This window comes from Pogonomyrmex barbatus, unplaced genomic scaffold (assembly GCF_055798465.1).
Source record: "Pogonomyrmex barbatus isolate J1 unplaced genomic scaffold, ASM5579846v1 scaffold5, whole genome shotgun sequence".
NCBI lineage: Eukaryota > Metazoa > Arthropoda > Insecta > Hymenoptera > Formicidae > Pogonomyrmex > Pogonomyrmex barbatus.
This window is the reverse complement of record NW_028297149.1, coordinates 2,488,429-2,508,898: the sequence shown is the minus strand read 5'-3', so window position 1 is coordinate 2,508,898 and position 20,470 is coordinate 2,488,429. Positions and strand designations below refer to the sequence as shown.

The following is a 20,470-nucleotide window of genomic DNA, read 5'->3' as shown; positions in this document are numbered from 1 at the left end:
AATTCATCAATTACTTTACAAATTTTTAGTTGTAATAATTAGTTATTTAATAAGTTATTTAATAAGTATGTAAGTTGTAAATAATTACAACTAAAAATTTAGTTTCTTAACTATAATAAACAATTAAAACTTTTTAGTTGTCTTGAAATAAATCTTAGACATTAATTAATTAAATTTTTAATCAGTAAAATAAAATCAATTAAAATAAATAGTTGTATATAATTCTGATTAATTCAGTTAATTGATTGAAATGATTAACAACGTCTGATTAAAAAATTAATTGTTAATTATTAATCATTAATTTTAGTCACTGATTTATAATATTGCTTGATAGTTAAGTAGATAGTTAAGTATTGACTAGTATAATAAAAAAAATAATTTATCGAATAATATCGACTTGTATATGTTTTCGATGTGAACAAACACATTCTTTAAGTTTATAATTGTTCTTAAAAATTATAAATATAATTTTTGAAATATAATTGAAAATTAGTGTACGATTTTACGATTAATTATTATATTATTATTTAAGAAATATATGTGACAGAAGTATATGTCACATCTCAAAACATTATTAAAAATATAAAAATTTCATAGATTGCTATTATTACGTTTTTGTATCTGTGTAAAATTTGAATATTATTTTTTATTGGTTTAAAAATTATTTAATTTTTTGTTTGTTCTTGATATTTATATAAAATTGCGTTTTATAGTATTTGTAAATTTCATGAAAAAGTAGCAAAACAAATTGAATCAAATTTTTTACATATACTAATAGAATTCTATAATAAATTTTCATAAAAATTTAATTTGAATTCATTTATTCGTTTATTTATTTAAAACAACAGCAAAATATAGTTATGTATTTTGTATAAACTATTATAAGTACATTAATCTTTGTTTTGTTCTACGCCACTGATTTCAAAGTCAGAATTTGGGTATTGACGATTAAAATTTTGTATCATTGATTAGGAAAAGGAAAGAATAACCTAGAAAGCCTGCAATTTTTAAATCTCGATAACATGTAGCTGATATCATATAGTCAAAACGTCCTTCATCAACGGCTTTTTATTTAATTCAATAATTTATTAAATCAATTATAATTATGCTTATTCTAAATTTTTAGTCGATTACTTTAGTTAAACGAATACTTAATCAGTTAATCATGCAAAATTATTTGACAGTTAATTTCATTAATTGATTACATTAATCATGATCAATATATATATATATATATATATATATATATATATATATATAACATTTTATTTTAATCGATTATTTTCACAAATAAATTAATCAATTAATGCTTAACATTGGGCTAATGTTATTTGATGTTAAATAATCACAAAGTAAAAAATATTTATTTATGTATGTATAATTTGTAGAAATGCGTTTCATTTTCTTTATGTGCAGATGAATTTGCAACACCTAGTAAAGGCTATAGACAGTGTAAAATTTTAAAAAATTCGATTTTTTAATTTTGCAATATTTTGCAATATTTTGAACGATATATGTATCGAGAATGCATATAACAAATTTTAAAGAGATACTCCGAAAATTGACGGAGATACAACAGTTTTCGTGGAGCAATGTTCATACGAGCACGGTGGAGGTATGAGAGCGCAAATATAATGCGGCGCGTCAACTCGACCTTCTCCAAATTGCACGACAGGTCTTTTGCCAGTCCGTTGCCAGATCATTTTACTTTATTAGAATATAACTTAAGATAAGCACAATCTTTTATCATGTGTAGAAGGAGGGAAAAATACACTCAATTATATCTTGGCAGCTATACGGTGCATAACTTGATCAAGCGCTCTTGGATAAAACGTTGTACGTAGTCGATTTGTATTAATCACACGATTTGTGTTGAACACTTTGTGAAGTTCTATTTTTGTAAAGTATTAATGTCATGGATAAGAAAGGAAAAAGGCATGAAGTTGGGAAATCGATGAAGAGAACTGATAGGAAGAGAAAAAGATTTGGTCCTGCAAATCGCTATAAAGCAGAGAAGTCAGACTTGAATGTTAGCATTTCGTCAAAAAAACTAAGTAGTTACAGCTCTGCTTAAGTGCGTTTAATCAAAATAACAATAAAAAGTTTAATCAAGTTGTTTGGAAAATCGCACCTAGGTCAGTATTCAGTGGTACCTCCATCGTCCAAATTGCCACTAATGTCGCTACGATATTATTCAACGATGGTCATGTCACACTCCTGGATGTATTGGACGTTCTACAAATTCAAATTGGCTAAGCGCTATATGATTATTGTCACTACACAGACGAAGAACCCGTGCGTATCGCTGAGCGACAAGCCTACGCTAAGACACACGAAGGTCGCTTATGCGCTGGAATTGTTTCTGACATTGACGAAAAAGTGTTTTTTAATGCAGAAAAACTGTTATATGGTCCAGGGATTGCCGAATAAGAGTAAGCAACTTAAATTTTGAATTTAATATGCAGTTAACATGTAGTAATATGAAAATAAAACTTCAAACGCGTTCTTCTCAAAATCATCTTTTTTAACCTGGTTGACAGCAATTCAAAAAAATCTACTCCACCTATTAACTTGGAGCAAATTGCATTTTATTCAGAAAACTTATTTCTATCGCCAGACGTAATCGTTTTTTAATCAAAAATTTGACAATTTTATTCAGCTTTTTTGTAACAAAACGAGGGCTAAATTAAAAAAAAATTAGACTAGTCAAATACTTCTGCTCTCTTTCCCCCCTTTCCTTTGCATCTTCGCATTCTCCTGCTCTTTTCTTATTCTCACTGATATCACACCCACCCATACCTCAAATTCGTCTCCCTAAACCCTCTCTCCTACCTTAAAGATATTCCCTCCCACCTTTTCTTCATGCTTTGAGAGAAAGATGATTTCTTAATCTGTCCAATGCCTATATCCCTCAAGAAGTCCAGTGTTTGCTTCAACTTGGCGAAAATTTCGCCTTACCTTCGTACAACTCGGAAAAAATCATCTTTGAGTTCATTAAGAACGAAAATAACAGAAGTTTCCTTCGAGGCACGCTTGAGCTTGAGAAATAGGCTAATACTCATCATCAATAATCTCTCTACACTCTCTCCCCAAAACTAAAATCCACACAACAATTTACACGCAACCATCTTGACATCATATTTACCCGAGCAGATAAAGGTAATATCACCGTGGCGTTAGATAAGAACAGTTACTTTACGAAGATGACAGATATGTTACACGAGACTGAGACTTATAGCGTGATCGCGAAAAATCCTACGAAGACTATTACTAGCAAGTTGCGAGATATTCTCAAAACCTGGAAGAACTCTAATTACATATTTGACACTTTGTACAAGCACCTCTACTGTACCGACGGAATTCTCCCCAGGACTTACAGTCTCCCTAAAATACATAAACGAGGATGCCCTCTCCGAATAATTGTCTCGTCAATTGAGTCCTCTTTATAACCTGGCATCCTTCTCGAACAAACTTCTGTCAAGAAATATCCCAAAGCCTTTAACACATGTAGAAAATAATTTTAAACTTGCTAACGAGTTGTCTGGCATGACAATTGACTGATGACCCTTGTTTCTTTCAATGCGGTTTCCTTGTTCATCAATGTTCCTATCGACCTATCAATTGACAGTATTGCTAAGCGCTGGGGAGACATCTCGAAGAATTGCGACATCCCTAAGGACGAATTTTTAGGTGTCTCGTTTGTCCTAAATTCTATTTTTTTTACGTTTGACAATGTAATTTATAAGCAAATCTTTGGAACACCCATGGGTTCTCCATTATCTCCGATCATAGTTGATTTAATATTCAGAGATTTGGAGGAGAGTATGCTTGAGGATATTAAGGCACATTTACCATTCTTCTATAGATATGTTGATGACATTGCAATGACCATTCCTTCCCGATTAATTGATGAGATTCTTGGAGGGTTCAACTCGTACCATTCTAGATTGCAATTTATTGCTAAAGTGGGGGGGAGCGAGTTGAATTTTCTCGATTTGATCTTAAAAATTGTTAATAAGAACGTCGAGATTGATTGATTTCATAAACCCACATTCTCAGGAAGGTATCTCAATTTTCATTTCCAACACTCTCTCGCCCAAAAAAGAGGCACTATTGCTGGACTCATCGACAGAACGTTCTTATTGTCTCATTCGAAATACCACCAAAAAAACTTGAATTTAGTAATCACGACTTTGTTAATGAATGATTATCCTCTCAACTTTATCTTTGATAATATCCACTCAAGACTAAACATTTTATTCAGGCAAGAAGATAGATCAAGAATGTCAAATGCAACAGTGCAATCACAAGGAGCAAAATGATTTACTTTATCCTTTGTTCCGAAAATTGCGACAAAACTCAAAAAAATTGTTGATGATTTTAACGCAAAATCTGCGTACTTCAGTATGAATAAGTTGAGAGGCATGATCAGGGTTCATAAGGATGCTTTACCAGCACATTTCCAAAGGAATGTAGTGTACAAGATCTGCTGTGGCAGCTGTGATGCGTGTATGTCGGACAAACAATGAGACAATTAAAAACGAAACTGTATGAACACCAGAGTCATACGTAGGAACATGAACACACATTCAGTCATTACCGAACATAGATTGGATTACGATCATGAATTTGATTGGTGTGAAAGTGTTAGACTGTGAACGTAATTTACAAAAACGACTGATCTCAGAGATGCTTTTTATTAAGGGGGCTTTCACCTTTGCCGGCCATAAAATTAGCCTATTTTTACGAATTTTTTAAAGAAAATCTGTTATACATAGAGATATGCGGTTTTTTTAAGAAATTGTTTAACATTTACATTACAAAAAAAATATTTTTTATTTATAAAAAAATGCGTTTTAATTCCTCCAAATAGTGATTGAAATAGGGATCATCGGAAAAACACGCCTCCATGGCGTCCGTGATTCAGCCTCTCCAAATAATCTGAAACAAAAAATCCAACGATTTTTATTAATTATATGAGTCTCGCTATGGCGTGAACCAGAATGAAGCCAATTGCATGAAATTTATAAAAAATACGGCAGTTTAAAAAAAAATTTTAATTTTTGTCCGAAAAATCTGTTACATTTTTGTCTATAACAAATCGAATTTTTGTTGTAAAAATTTAATCCTGATTCACGCCATGCGCAAAAGTGTTAGGATTAAGAAAAAAAAAACCGCATTTGATTATCTTTATTAGTTTCTTAGTTATCACGGACGCCAGCTCGAAAAACATGGTTTCGAGAAAAACGAGTTTAAAGTTTTAGTTTGACTTTTTTCATATATAACACAAATTTCAGCGCACTTACGGTTAATCTGCAATACCAGGTCCATATAATAGTCCCTCTGCTTCTTCAAAGAAATCGTTTTCTGCCAGTTTCTCCAATCGCCGAGCTGTTCTGGCTTTTTGTGAAGAATTTGACGTGCGACGATTTGCCTGCCTCACGCGTTGTCTGTCCTTTTCGTCGGCACATAGCTTTGCTATTAGTCCAATACGGATTCCCAATATATTCATTATTAGCAATAAACTTTTAAATCCGTCATTGAACGTACAGGTTGCCAAAAATGCTGCGACAGATATAATTTTTGCACCAGAAAAGACATGTTTCGGCGCAATTTAAATCCTAATCCCATTTCTCCAGCCTTACTAAAACGAACTTCTTTTTTGCATATTTTGCACTCCAGTATTTCAGTTAATTTGAGAAAAATCGATAGAAAACTAATAATACAATAACTTTGCAGCACATCCACTCGCACGTCATGATCACTAGACGTTTGCAGTTTTTTTGCCGATGTACTGGCAAACTCCGTTTCGTTTTCACTTGAATGTTGATTCCCGTAGAATCGCTGTTTCTTTCCTTTTTTTCCAGGTCGAGTATTACTAGTTTTAGAAGTTTTCTTATCGTGGAACATTTTGAGAACACGTTTAGTTAACTGACGACAATGCACGACTATGCACAACAAAGAACAAGGTTCAACCAGTTCTAACGGCTTTCTACCTGCTCCTAAACTATTTAGTATATAGAAGGTAACACTAAGGTTCCTTTTGGACTGATAGAAATCAACATCTACCGGTTTTCTCTGAATAGTGACCTGAATAGCATTTACAAGTGCTGCTGCGCTGGCGAGCGCTTGGATAGCCCGTGCGCCCTTATGTATTTCAGCTCGTAGCTCCGTTAATATTGCGAATTTTAAAAAATCCTTTTACAGAAATATTTTACACATATGTAGGAATAAAAATAAGCAAAAAAAATTGATTTTTTGAAGCCGACAAAGATGAAAGCCCCCTTAAGAGACAGAATAATTATTTGAATTCACATTCTGATACTGAATTTTTGCACCATGCATACATTTCTGTCTTGAGCAAGCTTTAACTTCGGCTTTGTTTTGATAACAAGTTATTGACATATAGAATCACCGCATTCAGTCACTGCCTGGAGCTCAGGGCGTGCGGACGCGCTGTTGGTATACTGCTCGGTGCGAATCATGTCGCACTCCTGCGCATGCTTTGTTCGGTTTGTGTGAATCGTGCCCATCCGATAATTGACAACCCTTAAAGATTGTCCTATCTCTTTAAGGATGACTGTACGATCATAATTCATCGAGTTAGCGAAATTAACGTTAGTGAACATATCGAATGAACACGATATCTTATCTTTATTTGTTATTTTTTATTTTCGTATACATTGAGGATGATTCAAACTAGAGTCGAAAAGTATGTTATATTTTTTAAATTTATAATAAAGAATGTAAATTGCGCATCGTAAATAGCGCTGATTCTCAATTGCCCTTTTACTACTAATCATATCTAATATTGAGAATCATCTCATTAATATATAAAAAAAAATATTCACATGCCCGTCATTTTGTTACTTTTTGCAATTTTGTAATTTCCCTACGTCCGACTGTAGCTATACACATAATCTTTCATAATCTTTTTCCTTTTTTTGTTTCAGAGAGCGCATATAGTCAAATTGCTGTCAACGAGGCAAAAATAATGTTTTAAGGTTACCCTTTGTACAACAGCCTTAATTATAGTATACGAGTGAAAAACAATTTTTTTATGTACTTCAGTATTAATAGAATAAAACATCATAAAACAAAATTACCTGACTTTGTTATATATTTAAAAAAAAGTTCCCCGTTAAGAGCTATAAACATACTGTCTATAGTCCTTAAACGAACAATTTGGACATAAGACCCTAACAGCACGCGACATACTGCGAATTATCCTATTTTCATACTGCTTGTATGGTGATTATCTGTAACGTACTGAGATGCACGCTAGAACATCACTGAAGTATCATTCGGTTTTCTTTCGCGCGCGTATATTCTCAGGATTTACGCAGCGGTACATACGCTTTTTCATTGCACGCGTATATTCTCAGGTTATACTCAGAGGTACGGAAATGATACATACGCTTTTCTATCGCGCGCGTATATTCTTTAGACGTAACATTTGTTGAAATATTATCGTCATAAATATATCATCATTTAATCGTTATTTTTAAGTCATTTTTAATAAATAAATAATATATTAACATTATTAATTACTATCTTTTTTTAATTAACTTATTAACTATAATATATAAATAAAAATATATTTCGCATATTTAATACAATTATAAACAAATTCATAAACAAATAAACAAAATATACAGGGTGATTCAGAACAACCCCGTGTCCTTGCAAGGACGTACTCCTGAATTAATTCTGAGACGATTTTTCCTCTACGAAAATTTTGTCCGACGCTTACATTTTAAATTATAAAAGAAAAAAATTAGCGAATAACGAGATGCATACGGAAGGTAGGGACGGCACAACTCACTGTCCGACGCAAGCGATTACTGCAGGGCGTTCACTGCGTCGACGTGTTTATCATAGGCGATAGTATGCACCTATGCGATTTCTCACTTACTTTCTCTCTCTCTCTCTCTCTCTCTCTCTCTCTCTCTCTCTCTTTCATTCATTTACCTTATAGAGATCTCTATGATCTTTATACCGTTGTAACTTGATGGATGAATTTCATCGTGGATAAACGATGCCCCATGACAGATTTACACACATACACACACACACACACACACACACACACACACACACAACACACACACACACACACACACACACACCACACAAAGTAAAAAGCCAGGAACTATTTTCTTTAATAAATTGTATCAATACTTTCACAGTCTTTCACTGACTTGATCTCACTTGATACTCACACACTTGATCGATAGAATGACTTATTTAAGAACGAATTTATTAGTTTGTTATTATCAATCACTATCGATTAATTATTCGGTGATTAAAAATGACTTGAAAGAAAGAAATACACATTACATATAATCACAGTAATCTGTCAGAAGATCTATATTCTCTTTTATAAATTGTCAATATGTTCACGGATTTACTCACGCACTTGATCGATAAAATCATTTATGAACAAATCTATCGGGTCACTACTATTAATCACCACTGGTTAATTATCCCGTCAATTGAAAATTATTACAAAAAACGCGTTACATACACAGCGTACGTAACCCGTCGCGGACTCTGCTCGATGACAACAATCAGACAGATTATGTTCTTAGTGCAGTAAAGTGCATTAATTCGCTAAGTGATAATAACGATCTAACTTATCGACTTAATGTAAATTAGAGCGATAAGTCAGCCTATTATCATGACGCAGCGAACGCCCTGCAGTAATCGCCTGCGTCGGACGGTGAGTTGTGCCGTCCCTGCCTACCTTCCGTACGCGTCTCGTTATTCGCTAACTTTTTTCTTTTATAATTTAAAATGTAAGCGGACAAAATTTTCGTAGAGGAAAAATCTTCTCAGAATTAATTCAGGAGTACGTCCTTGCAAGGACACAGAGTTGTTCTGAATCACCTATATATACCCTATATATAACAATATAAACAATTTTCATAAGAAAAATGATTCTCATTAAACATAATATATTTACGGCTTTATATATGTAATAAAATTATCTACAAGAATTACATATGCAATTGAGATTTTAAAATTGATACTGTTTATGACAATATTAATATCCGACTGTTTATACGACAATAGTAACATTCATTAATGACCATTCATTAATCACCAGATCTGTCATATTTTATGCCAGAATTCTGTATTCACTTATATCATCATTTCATTAGCAGGTTTCATCCTAACATAGAAGTGAAGCATCGAGCCAGAATCCCAAATTAAGTGGTTGTTTTAGAAACATGCAATGGTACCAAGATAAAAGATATTTCATCACTTTTTCTTATTTTTTTTTAATTTTTTCATTTTTTTCACTTATTTTCCGTAAGAGGTGTCGCGTATATTATAGATTTTCAATGCTAGCAATCAATATTGGAACGCAACCATAAGCTACTGAAAACTTTCCATTTTCATCCTTTCCTAATACTGTCATCATTCGCTGCGAATATTCGCGGCGAAATTCTATAGAAGGTGTTACCTCGGACATAGGAATGTATTTAGAACATACTTAGTCGATCGCAGTACATATGAGAATATTCTGAGATAATCACAAGATGATCACAAACGCATTGAGATCTTCTTAGGACATACTCAGAATGTACGCGTGTTGTTAGCGAAGGAGATAAGAATTATTTTTTATATAGAAACATTTGGAAAACAATTACAGATTGATACACTAATAACCGGAAAAGAAATGCAAGATCTTATATCTAATACTTCGTGTCTGACTAAACGAACAGTTCCACAAATGAGAACATCGTTACATTCGCAAAAAAAAAATACTAAATAATTCTTGAAATTATTTATTAGAAAAATCATCACAATATCTTCTTATATTAAAAAAGTTCTTAGTGTGCAGTATTAAAACTTTAATTTAAATGTTAATTAAAAATAATTATTTATGTTTGTTTTTTTAATGTTATAATTATTACATGATAATTATAGTTTTGGTTCGATATTTTAAAGTTAAAGTTTAGAGATGAATTTTAAAAACTTTTGAAACTTTAATAAAATCTTTAATTGAAAATAATTATGCGCGTTTAGTTTTCATGTGATAATTATACTTTTATGTTTGTCACTTTAAGTTTAAACATATATATATATATGTATTCTATTAATCATATATATATATATATATATATATATATAAGATTAATAGAACCTTTTAGTTTATTTTTAAATATAATGCAATAATCTACTACAAAATAAAAATATTTGTGATATATTTTCTACGCAATATGTTAACAAAAAAGGCACTATATATAGAAAGATCTATACCTGTGTAATATAAACATATAAGTTTTTAAAAACTTATTTTATGAAAGATTTTTATGTTTATATAATATATTGTTGCGGCCGTGCGGTGTTTCGCTCAGCGCTGCCCCCGAGGAATCAATCAATATTAATCAATGAGAGTTTTAAGTGAGGATTGGCCCTTGGCAACGCGTCGTTCTCCGGTTGTTTTTGTGATTTTCACGGCCAGATTCCGCGGCGGACGGACGCGTTTCTGTGTCGGTGTATCGTTGGCTCAACTCGATAGTTTGGTTGCGCGATTAGAATTGCGTTTCGGGGAGAATTTTTCTATTCAAAATTATTACCTTCAATTTACAAATCGAAAACAGAAATCAGGAGAGGAAATAGCTGCGTTAGGCTCAGAATTAGAGGGACTTTCTCGTCTGGCTTATCCGGAATGTTCTCCCGGTATGCGAGACAAAATTGCCTCTTCCCAATTTATTGTGGCTTTATCGGATGGGAACATTAAACAAATTCTTTAATTGAAAGGGCTCACGTCCTTGAGGCTTGCCGTTGAGAGAGCAATGGCAATTAAAATTATAAGGGAAAATAGTTTTAGAAGAAAGGTCTATAGTGAACAAGCAGAAATAAAGAATTTTTCTTTTTCTAACGAGAGAAACTTTAATGGGGAAAGAAATAAAGTTTTCGAAAAACGAAATAAGCGGGAAGCGAATTATAAGGGATCAAAAAGTTATGTGTAGAGGAATAAATTTCCTCGCAAAGAAAAAATGGCTGGCAATGTGGTAAACAAGGACACTTTCGCTCGGAGTGTCAACCCTTTTGGAATCGCAAAAGGGAAATTAGGTTTCGTTGAGCTTACGGGGGCGAGTTCAACGAAGAAGGGTAATGCCCCAAGTAGCATTAGGCGTTTTAGAAGAAATTGTGAAAAGAATGAAAGATTTGTTTTGCGCGGTTTGCTAAATGAGAAAGATTGTTTATTATTTAAGTTAGATACGGGCTCCGATGTTACACTCGTAAATAATGATTTTGCAGGTATTAAAGGGAAGCGATTTTCTGTAGGAGAAAGTAATTTGAGATATCCTACAGGGGAAAAAGGTAAAATTTAAAGTTTTAATTAAGATTGAGATATGCAGGTTTATTTTGGAAATTTTTGCGGTTGAAATGGCTGTATTCTGGGAGCGGATTTCTTTTCGCGCGTAGGAATGCAATCGGCTATGGAGGCTTTTCTTCAAGAAGGATTAGAAGTTAGTTTCTGTCGGCGGATAACGAGTGTGAAGGAGGGTCCCTATGAGATTGAAGGAATTCTTTAATAATAATTCTCGTGAATTAGAAGAGAATCAGAAAGTGATTTTTGCTAAACTTTGGCAGGAATTTCACGATGTATTTTCTGAGCAAGAGTTGCGGAAAAGTGTGAAGTTCTTCAATATAAAATTGAATTGTTGGATTCTCGTCCTATTAAACAGGTTCCTAAGAGAATTCCAATACATTTGCGTTCAGAAGTTGAAAGAATTATGGAGGACATGAAAGAACAAGGGATAATTGAAGAATCTTCAAGCTTGAGTTTCTCCAGCAGTTTTGGTAAAGAAGAAAGAAGGTCCTCTTAGATTTTGCGTTGATTATGAAATTGAATACGGTTACGAAAAACGATTTTTATCCGCTACCAAGGGTTGACGATCTTCTTGATCAGTTATCGGGAAATGCCTGGTTTTTCACTCTGGATTTGAAGAATGGTTATTGGCAATTGAAAATTCGTCCCAAAGATAGGGAAAAGACTGCTTTTTCTGTGGGTAATGGACTATGGCAATTTGTCGCGATGCCTTTTGGTTTGTGTAATGCCCCGGCTACCTTTGAGCGTCTTATGGAATGGGTACTTCGAGATTTACTTTCGAAAATTTACCTGGTTTATTTGGAAGACGTGATAGTATTTGATAAAACTTTTGAGGAAATGAAAGAGAATTTAAGAGAGGTTCTTCTGAGATTTCGTGCTGCGAAATTTAGTGTTAACCCAAAGAAATGTAATTTATTTAAGAGACTAGTAAAATATTTGGGACACGTTGTTTTTTCCGCCGGAATCGCTACGGATTCTGAGAATATTGACGCAGTCACTGAGTGGCCAGTTCTTCAGAATAAGAAATAGATCCGAAGTTTTTTTGGATTTTGCTCATATTATCGGAAATTTGTTAAGGGATTTTCTTCAATTGCTTTGTTTAAGTTAACTGAGAATTTGACTAAATTTGATTGGATCGGGCAATGTCAAGAAGCATTTTTGAAGTTAAAGCAGGCATTAACGTCTGCACCTCTTCTTTCCTTTCCGAAGGGAGAAGAAAAGATGATTCTGGATACGGATGCTTCAGGTTTTGGAATAGAGGCGGTACTTTCTCAAGTTCAGGACGGTTGTGAGAGGGTCATTGCCTATTATAGTCGGGTTTTGAAGCCTGAGCGGAATTATTACAACAAGAAGAGAGTTATTAGCTGTGGTAGAATCGGTGAAACACTTTCATCATTATTTGTACGGAAAGAGTTTTTCTATCCGAACTGATCATGCTTCTTTGAGATGGTTGATGTCCTTCAAAGACTTGGAGGGACAACTGGCTCGCTGGACGGAAAGATTACAGCAATACGATTTTGATGTTGCTCATCGTAAGGGGATTATACACGGTAACGCCGATGGTCTTTCGAGACGCCCATGTGCAGTTGAAAAATGTAGATACTGTACTAAAGTGGAAGTTCAGAGGGGGTTTTCTGATGATAAAGTAGTTGCTCGAATTGTTTTGCGTGAGGATTCTTCTGAATAATGGCGTAAGGCCCAAATGGAGGATCAGGAACTGGCAATGTTTTTACTCGCCAAGGAAAATGATTTGCGACCAACTTGGGAGGAAATTTCTTCAAGGGGTTTGTCTGCCAAGATTTACTGGCATCAATGACATGCCTTGGAAGTTCAGAATGGGATTTTGCATAAGAGATGGGAGGCTCCTAATTTGAAAAACAGTTTTCTTTAGTTGGTGGTCCCGCGAGGCAAAGTGAAGCAGATTTTAAAAGAAGCACATGATACTCCTTCTGGAGGGCATTTCGGGATCAATAAAACGCTGGAAAAGATCCGGAAGCGTTTTTATTGGGCAACCTGTAAGAAGGAATGGTGCAGAACCTGTAGGATTTGTGTTGCGAAAAGGGGTGCTACGGATAAAGGGAAATCTCCTTTGCAGATCTTTAATTCGGGAGCTCCTTTTGAGAGGATTCAAATGGACATTTTAGGCCCGTTACCCGTTTCTTCTTTAGGTAATAAGTATCTCCTAGTTGTTATGGATTGTTTTACTAAATGAGTAGAGGCTTTTCCTCTGAAGAATATGAGAGCTACTACGGTAGCAGAAATTTTTGTTAAGGGTCAGGTTATTTCTATAATATATATATATAAGATGTCCTAGAGCAATGAGGACTATTTTCGTGTATAGATAAAGCTGGCTAAATTGAGTTGAAAAGTCTTTTACCATTTTTTGCTGAAGGCAAATGAAATATATGTGTGTGTGTGTGTGTGTGTGTGTGTGTGTGTGAGAGAGAGAGAGAGAGAATATTGTTTTCATAAATAAAATAGTAGAGAGGAGAAGAAAATTCAAAAATAAGAAATTTATTTATAAAAGATATTACAGAAGAAATATTAGAAAAGTTTGGAATAATACTAATTATTATTGGATATATTGATATATATGAATTAACTCATCGAAAGTAACATTAATATTTGTATACGATTGTATTTGTATTTGTACGATTCATTCTATTTATCCAAATCACATATTTAAGACTATACATATAATTTAAGATTTAAAATATTATAATTACTAATGAATTAGTTTCTTATATTATAATCAATTGCACAAAAACAATCGGGAAATGGAAAGTCAATATGATTGAAGAAGGACAAGAGCAGTATGATTGGTAACAGTACTCGTCTCACTAATCTTTTCATTTAATATGCAAGCGTAGTCGTTTCCAAATATCTTCCCATTATATAATTCATCGAATAACATACATACAATATTTAAATGAACAATTAAATTTATGTTATTAATACAAAGTTTTAAATATCGGCTTTATAAGAGAAATTTGTATATTTTTATCTATATACTGTCTATTTATCTTTCTGTCTACTATTTATTTATCTAGCGAATCTTAAGTTGTATGCAACATTTTATGGTCAATATTTTGTGGCAAATATATTTACGAAAAATAAATAATATACTTACAAAAAATACAGAATATTTTTAATAATACGAATTTTAAATAAAAAACATATTACAATAAAGTCTATTGTTTCAATAACATTACTATGCTAACCACTAATATCCATTTCCATCAATAAGATTAATTTTGATCTCTTGATGTAACTTACTCTTTATATTTGGTTAATTCCCATATGTATTAATAAATTGAAATGAAATTTATAACACAGTATCTTCCATTTTTCCTGCAGTCCTTCTTCATTATTTTTAGTTCATTTGCGATAATAATTAGAGAAATATCAACACTGGAAAAACACGCAGTTTGTATACCTTGAGGATATACCAATAAATTAAAACGATAAGTATTATCTTTTATAAGTATACAATAAGTTTTATCTTTTTGCCAATCTCTCTTTCTTGATTATTTTCAATAAATAATTTTAGCAAATATTGATAGATTGTTTTAATATTTGATTAATTTTAATTGTTTTAATATTGTGTATGTGAAAAGAAGAAAATGAATAAAAAGTTGGAGAAATACATTAATAAATACATATGTTAATGAATTGAAATTGGTTATATAATAATAATGAATTGATTATATAATAATTTCTAAGTTTTCCCAATAAAATCCATTGTCATTGATGTAAATTAAACGAAACAAAAAGGATAGATATGTATAGAAATATACGATTGGTAAGTTTTGAAGACATATACTATATATGATATGTTATGCATACCATACACTAAGGAATTAAAAAGGAATTCATGATACAATACTTCTTTTATTTTTTCTGTGATCTCTCTCTCCATTTCCTATCGTATTAATGATAATTAGAGAAATATATATGTTGGTGACTAAATAATAAAAATAAATTTAATCTATAACTGTTGCTTCGAATCGTCAGCGAACTCGATATATATTATAACTCGATATACTTGCGACCACGAGATAACAAATGAGAGACCACGACGTGTCATTTGTTTATTAGGTAGGGTAATATTTGATATTATATAAATAGACAAGCGTGCGAAAAGAAGAGAAGTCGAGATTGAGTAAGCGAGCGAGCAACTGTAATAATACGCAATAAAGAAGTTAGTTGGAGAAACGATTCAATTATCTATTACAAGCCCGTACATGGTCCTTCGAGCCGGATTGAGAATAAGGCAATTAACAATTACGATTAACGATTAAACAACTGCGAAAATGAGCGCGCAAGAATTACGCCGCCAACGAGGATATATCAAGGCAAAACAAACACATATTTGGAAGTTTGTGGAAAACGCAAGTCAGAGGACGCCGAGCATCGAAACGGTCACAGTATATTCAAAAAAATTAGAGCAAGTGTACAAGGAATTTAACGAAATACAGCGGCAATTGGTATGCGTTATCGAGGAGGATGAGCTGCCAATTGAAGATCAACGAGAAGACGATGTATTTGAAGAACGATACGTAGAATTGAGTGCAACATTGTCGAGATGGGCTGCTGCAATTAAACCGACTGTAAGTACAACTAACGATGGCGAATCACTTGCACAAGTGATAGAGCAGCAAACGGAAGTAATTAGAGCGTTAAGTTCAAACGGTTCACAAATTGATGCCAGAGTCAAACTGCCGGTAATCAATTTGCCAATCTTTTCGGGAGAAATAGAGGATTGGACACGGTTTTCTGATACCTTTACCGCATCAATTCATAACAGCGATTTATCGGCAATTCAAAAGTTGCAATATTTGGTCGGTGCACTGACGGGAAGCGCGGCAAAAATCATCGAATCAATCGATATTTCGGCACAGAACTACGAAGTGGCCTGGAATCTTTTAAAAAACCGTTACGAAGATAAGAAAGCTTTAAAGCGAAGACATCTTCAATGTTTATTTGAAGCACCCAAGGTCGAGCGAGAATCAGCCGTTGATATTCAAGAATTAATTAATCATTTCCAGAAACATCTTCGAATTGTAAAATCCATGGAGTCCACCAGCGAAACATGGGCGGACTCTTTGATATTATATATGGTGGAGGAGAAGCTGGACAGAGTTACTCGGCGCCGCTGGGAAGAGAGTATGGAAGGTCGACAAACTGTTACAGTCGATTTATTATTTAACTTTTTACAGCGACGTGTGCAAATGCTTGATCGACTGGGCAGCGCATTCCACAGAGAGGAATCGAACTATGGAGGAGTGGCAGCAAACTCCAGACGAGGCAGTGAAGCACCGAGGTCGTTAGGGAGGATTGACAATTCGAGAGTCGCTGGAAGAAACGAGGCCTCAAGATCTGCAGGAAGAAACGAGGCAAGGACATCTAGAAATAATCAAACTGTAAGTTTAGCCGTGTCAACAGTCATCGGGCGCTGTTTTATATGTGGCGGTCCTCATTTAATATATTCGTGTGAAAGATTTTTAAATCTGTCTGTGCGAGAAAGAATTGACGAAGTCAAGCGATTGAAGCTTTGTTTTAATTGTTTACGGAACGATCATTTTGTTAGCGCTTGTAGAGCGAGTTCCTGTCGACAATGCGCGAGGAGGCATAATACATTGTGTCATACAGAACAAGAAGAGCCTCGAGTAGACAAGGTTACTTCAAACATTGAAGCGGTTAGCAGAGAAGGTCGCAAAAACAAAAAAGCAAGCGTTAATTTGTCGGTACATCACACAACGAATCGCGCGGGATTTGGCGAAATTTTAATGGCAACGGCAATAGTATACGTAAAAGACTCGAACATGTTCGATCAACCTATTCGCGTTCTTCTTGATAGCGCGAGCGAAGCGAATTTTATAACAAGAGCAGCCTGTGCTAAATTAAATTTAAAATTAGAGGACATTCACGAGGCAGTTTCGGGCATTGGTAGTTCAATTTGTACGATAAATCACGGATGTCAAGTAACGATAAAATCAAGAATAACCACGTATCTATTATCTGCATTTTGTTTGGTAGTGCCGAGGATCACTAGAGAACTGCCTTCGGTGGCAGTTAATAGTGATGCCTTTTCAATAACCGACACGTTAGATTTAGCCGATCCGCAATACCACCGTCCGAGTCAGATCGACATGCTGTTGGGCAGCGAATTCTTTTTAAAGTTATTAGAACCTGCAAGGGTTGAGCTCGGAAATGATTTGCCTACATTATAGAATACGAAATTCGGTTGGATTATTTCAGGTCGAATCCCAGCACAATATATAAAAAGGGAAGGAATTAGTCAAATCAATTGTTTAGTTACGCAGAGCTCTTTAAATAAATCTTTAATTAAATTCTGGGAAATCGAGGATTGTTCGAGTCGCGATAATGCAATTTTATCAAGTGAAGAACGAGCATGCGAAGAAATATTTAAAGGCACTCATACGCGAGACACAGAGGGCAGAATCGTTGTCCGATTGCCTTTCCGAGACAACAAACATAAGCTTGGCGAGTCGCGATCGATTGCGGAAAGACGATTGCTATATTTGGAACGTAAATTTCGAAGTAATAATATGTATCGGCAGTTATATATAGAATTCATGCGAGAATACATAAGTCTAAGGCATATGACCGTCGTTCCGAGAACTGCTATGACAAGCGAGGCTGTTTATTTACCTCATCACGGCGTTTATCGCGAATCATCTATTAGCACGAAGCTTCGCGTTGTTTTCGATGCCTCGTCTAAGACTAGCTCAGGTTTATCTTTAAATGACACATTAATGGTGGGGGCTACTTTACAAGATCCACTAATTAATATTATTTTACGTTTTCGAGCGCATTCAGTAGTAATTACAGCCGATATACAAAAAATGTACCGACAAATCCTCGTCGATGAGAATGATAGGGATTATCAGAGAATTTTATGGCGCTTTTCGCCAGACGAGCCAATTCGAGAATATCGACTAAACACAGTAACTTATGGACAATCTTGTGCATCATTCTTAGCAATAAGGAGCGTTCGACAATTGGCGAGTGAGGCTGAAAGTCAGTATCCTCAAGCATCACGAGTCTTGCTTCAAGATTTATACGTTGATGATATTTTAACAGGAGTAGATAATATTAATGAAGCGAATATTTTAATTAAAGAATTGACAGAATTATTAAAGCTCGGACAATTCAAATTACATAAGTGGCGATCAAATTATAACGAATTAATCCTTAAAACAAATAAAATTGATGATGAGACTGACTTTCAGGCTATAACTGATGAGCGAGATGTAGCGAAAACATTAGGTATTCGATGGCAACCGAGCAGCGATGAATTGCGATTCGAATCTCAAGTCACACATAATGCGAAGTCAAAGCGAAGCGTATTGTCTGCAATTTCAAAGTTATTCGATCCGTTGGGCTTGGCGAGTCCAATAATTATAAAAGCAAAATTGATAATGCAATTCACGTGGCAAATGAATCTTGATTGGGATGACGATTTACCGGCGGATTTGTGCCGGATGTGGCTGGAGTATGTCCGAGATCTAAGTAAAATTCATATAACGCGAATACCGAGACGGGTTGTGGGCGTTCGAAATCCGGTGCATATCAGTCTGCATGCGTTTTGTGACGCATCAGAACGAGCTTATGGTACGTGTATTTACGTGCGAGCAATTGATGATGCAAATCGAGTTGCGTCGAGATTGTTATGCGCTGAATCACGCGTGGCGCCCGTTAAAAAATTAACCATCCCGCGGTTGGAGTTATGCGGAGCCGTTTTGTTGGTCGATTTGATGCGGATTGTTCGTGAGTCGTTGACTATTGGGATTCATAAAATCTATGCATGGAGCGATTCGTCAGTTGTTCTTACGTGGATCGCGGGTGAACCGAGTCGGCAGAAAACATTTGTCGGTAATAGGGTCAGCAAAATCCAATCTATCCTGCCTAGCAGTCATTGGGGGCATGTTGCAGGCACAGAAAATCCCGCGGACTTAATCTCTCGAGGCATCAATTTTGACAATTTTCATAGCAATTCATTGTGGTGGACAGGTCCACCGTGGCTTTCGGAATTCAAAGAGCCATGTCAAGGCAAGGGCGAACTTTCCGATCGGGAATTGGATATCATACAATCGGAAGAGAAGGGAAATATGCGAGTTTTTGTTGCTCGAGCTAATTCCGAGTCGATAATCGAAACAATGATTTCTAAAATTTCGTCACTAACCAAAATCGAAAGAGTACTCGCTTGGTGTTATCGATTCATTACGAATTCTAGAAACAATTTCGAGAACCGCAATTTTGATAACTTATCCGTGAGGGATTTGCATCTGTCGCAATTAAAATTAATTAAACATGTTCAAGAGCAATTTTTTACAAGGGAGTTGGATGACTTAAATAACGATCGCGTAAATAGAAACAGCGCGCTTGCCCATATGAGTCCATTTTTAGATAACGACGGGATTCTCAGGGTGGGCGGCAGGTTGCAGAGATCCGCTATTAATCATGACAAAAAACATCCGATTTTGCTGCCGGCAAGATGTCGATTTGTGGAATTATTATTTGAACGGGAACATTGTCGTATGCTACATGCCGGTCCACAAGCTTTGCTTTCTTCAATTCGGGAAAGATTTTGGCCTTTGAACGGCCGCAACACTGCTCGTAGAATAACAAGGAGATGCGTAACGTGTTTCAGGGTTAAGCCAAGGTTGTCAGATCAAATAATGGGATCGTTGCCACCGGATAGAGTTACCGCTTATCAGCGAGTATTTTCGATAGTAGGAATTGATTACGCTGGCCCTATTGTTACGGTTGCGAGTAAGGGCCGAGGACAAAGAAGTCGCAAATCATATATTGCGTTGTTCATATGCTTTTCGACTAAAGCGGTTCATTTAGAAGCAGTTAGTGAGTTGACATCGAGTGCGTTCTTGGCTGCATTGCGCCGCTTTGTAAGCAGACGAGGTTATCCGCAAAAAATTTATAGCGACAATGCCACTAATTTCGTCGGCGCAAAAAGAGAGCTTGAGGAATTGTATCGGACAATCAGAACGTTTTCCAAATCGATAGAGGAATATTGTACATCTCAAAGCATAGAATGGAAATTTATTCCCCCCCATGCGCCTCACATGGGTGGTA

General features: G+C 34.9%; 2 protein-coding genes across 5 annotated transcripts in view; one reads left to right on the top strand and one right to left on the bottom strand.

Annotated features, from left to right (window-relative positions):
- Positions 1-20,470, bottom strand: part of LOC105424069 (uncharacterized) — a 474,166-nt gene that overhangs the window by 5,696 nt on the left and 448,000 nt on the right. Inside the window, exon 10 of one of the 4 annotated variants that reach the window (XM_089081489.1) lies at positions 1,226-4,941. The exons of 2 other annotated variants lie outside the window; for them this stretch is intronic. The gene's annotated coding sequence lies outside the window, so the exon portion shown is untranslated. Of the gene's footprint in view, positions 1-1,225; positions 4,942-13,744; positions 14,765-20,470 lie in introns of those variants that run through there. One more of the 4 variants, XM_089081488.1, reaches the window with a different exon arrangement.
- On the top strand, positions 15,197-17,627 carry LOC148935295 (uncharacterized). Its single transcript, XM_089081491.1, has one exon. It carries the CDS (start codon positions 15,667-15,669, stop codon positions 17,584-17,586), a length of 1,920 nt encoding a protein of 639 aa, XP_088937617.1. The 5' UTR covers positions 15,197-15,666; the 3' UTR covers positions 17,587-17,627.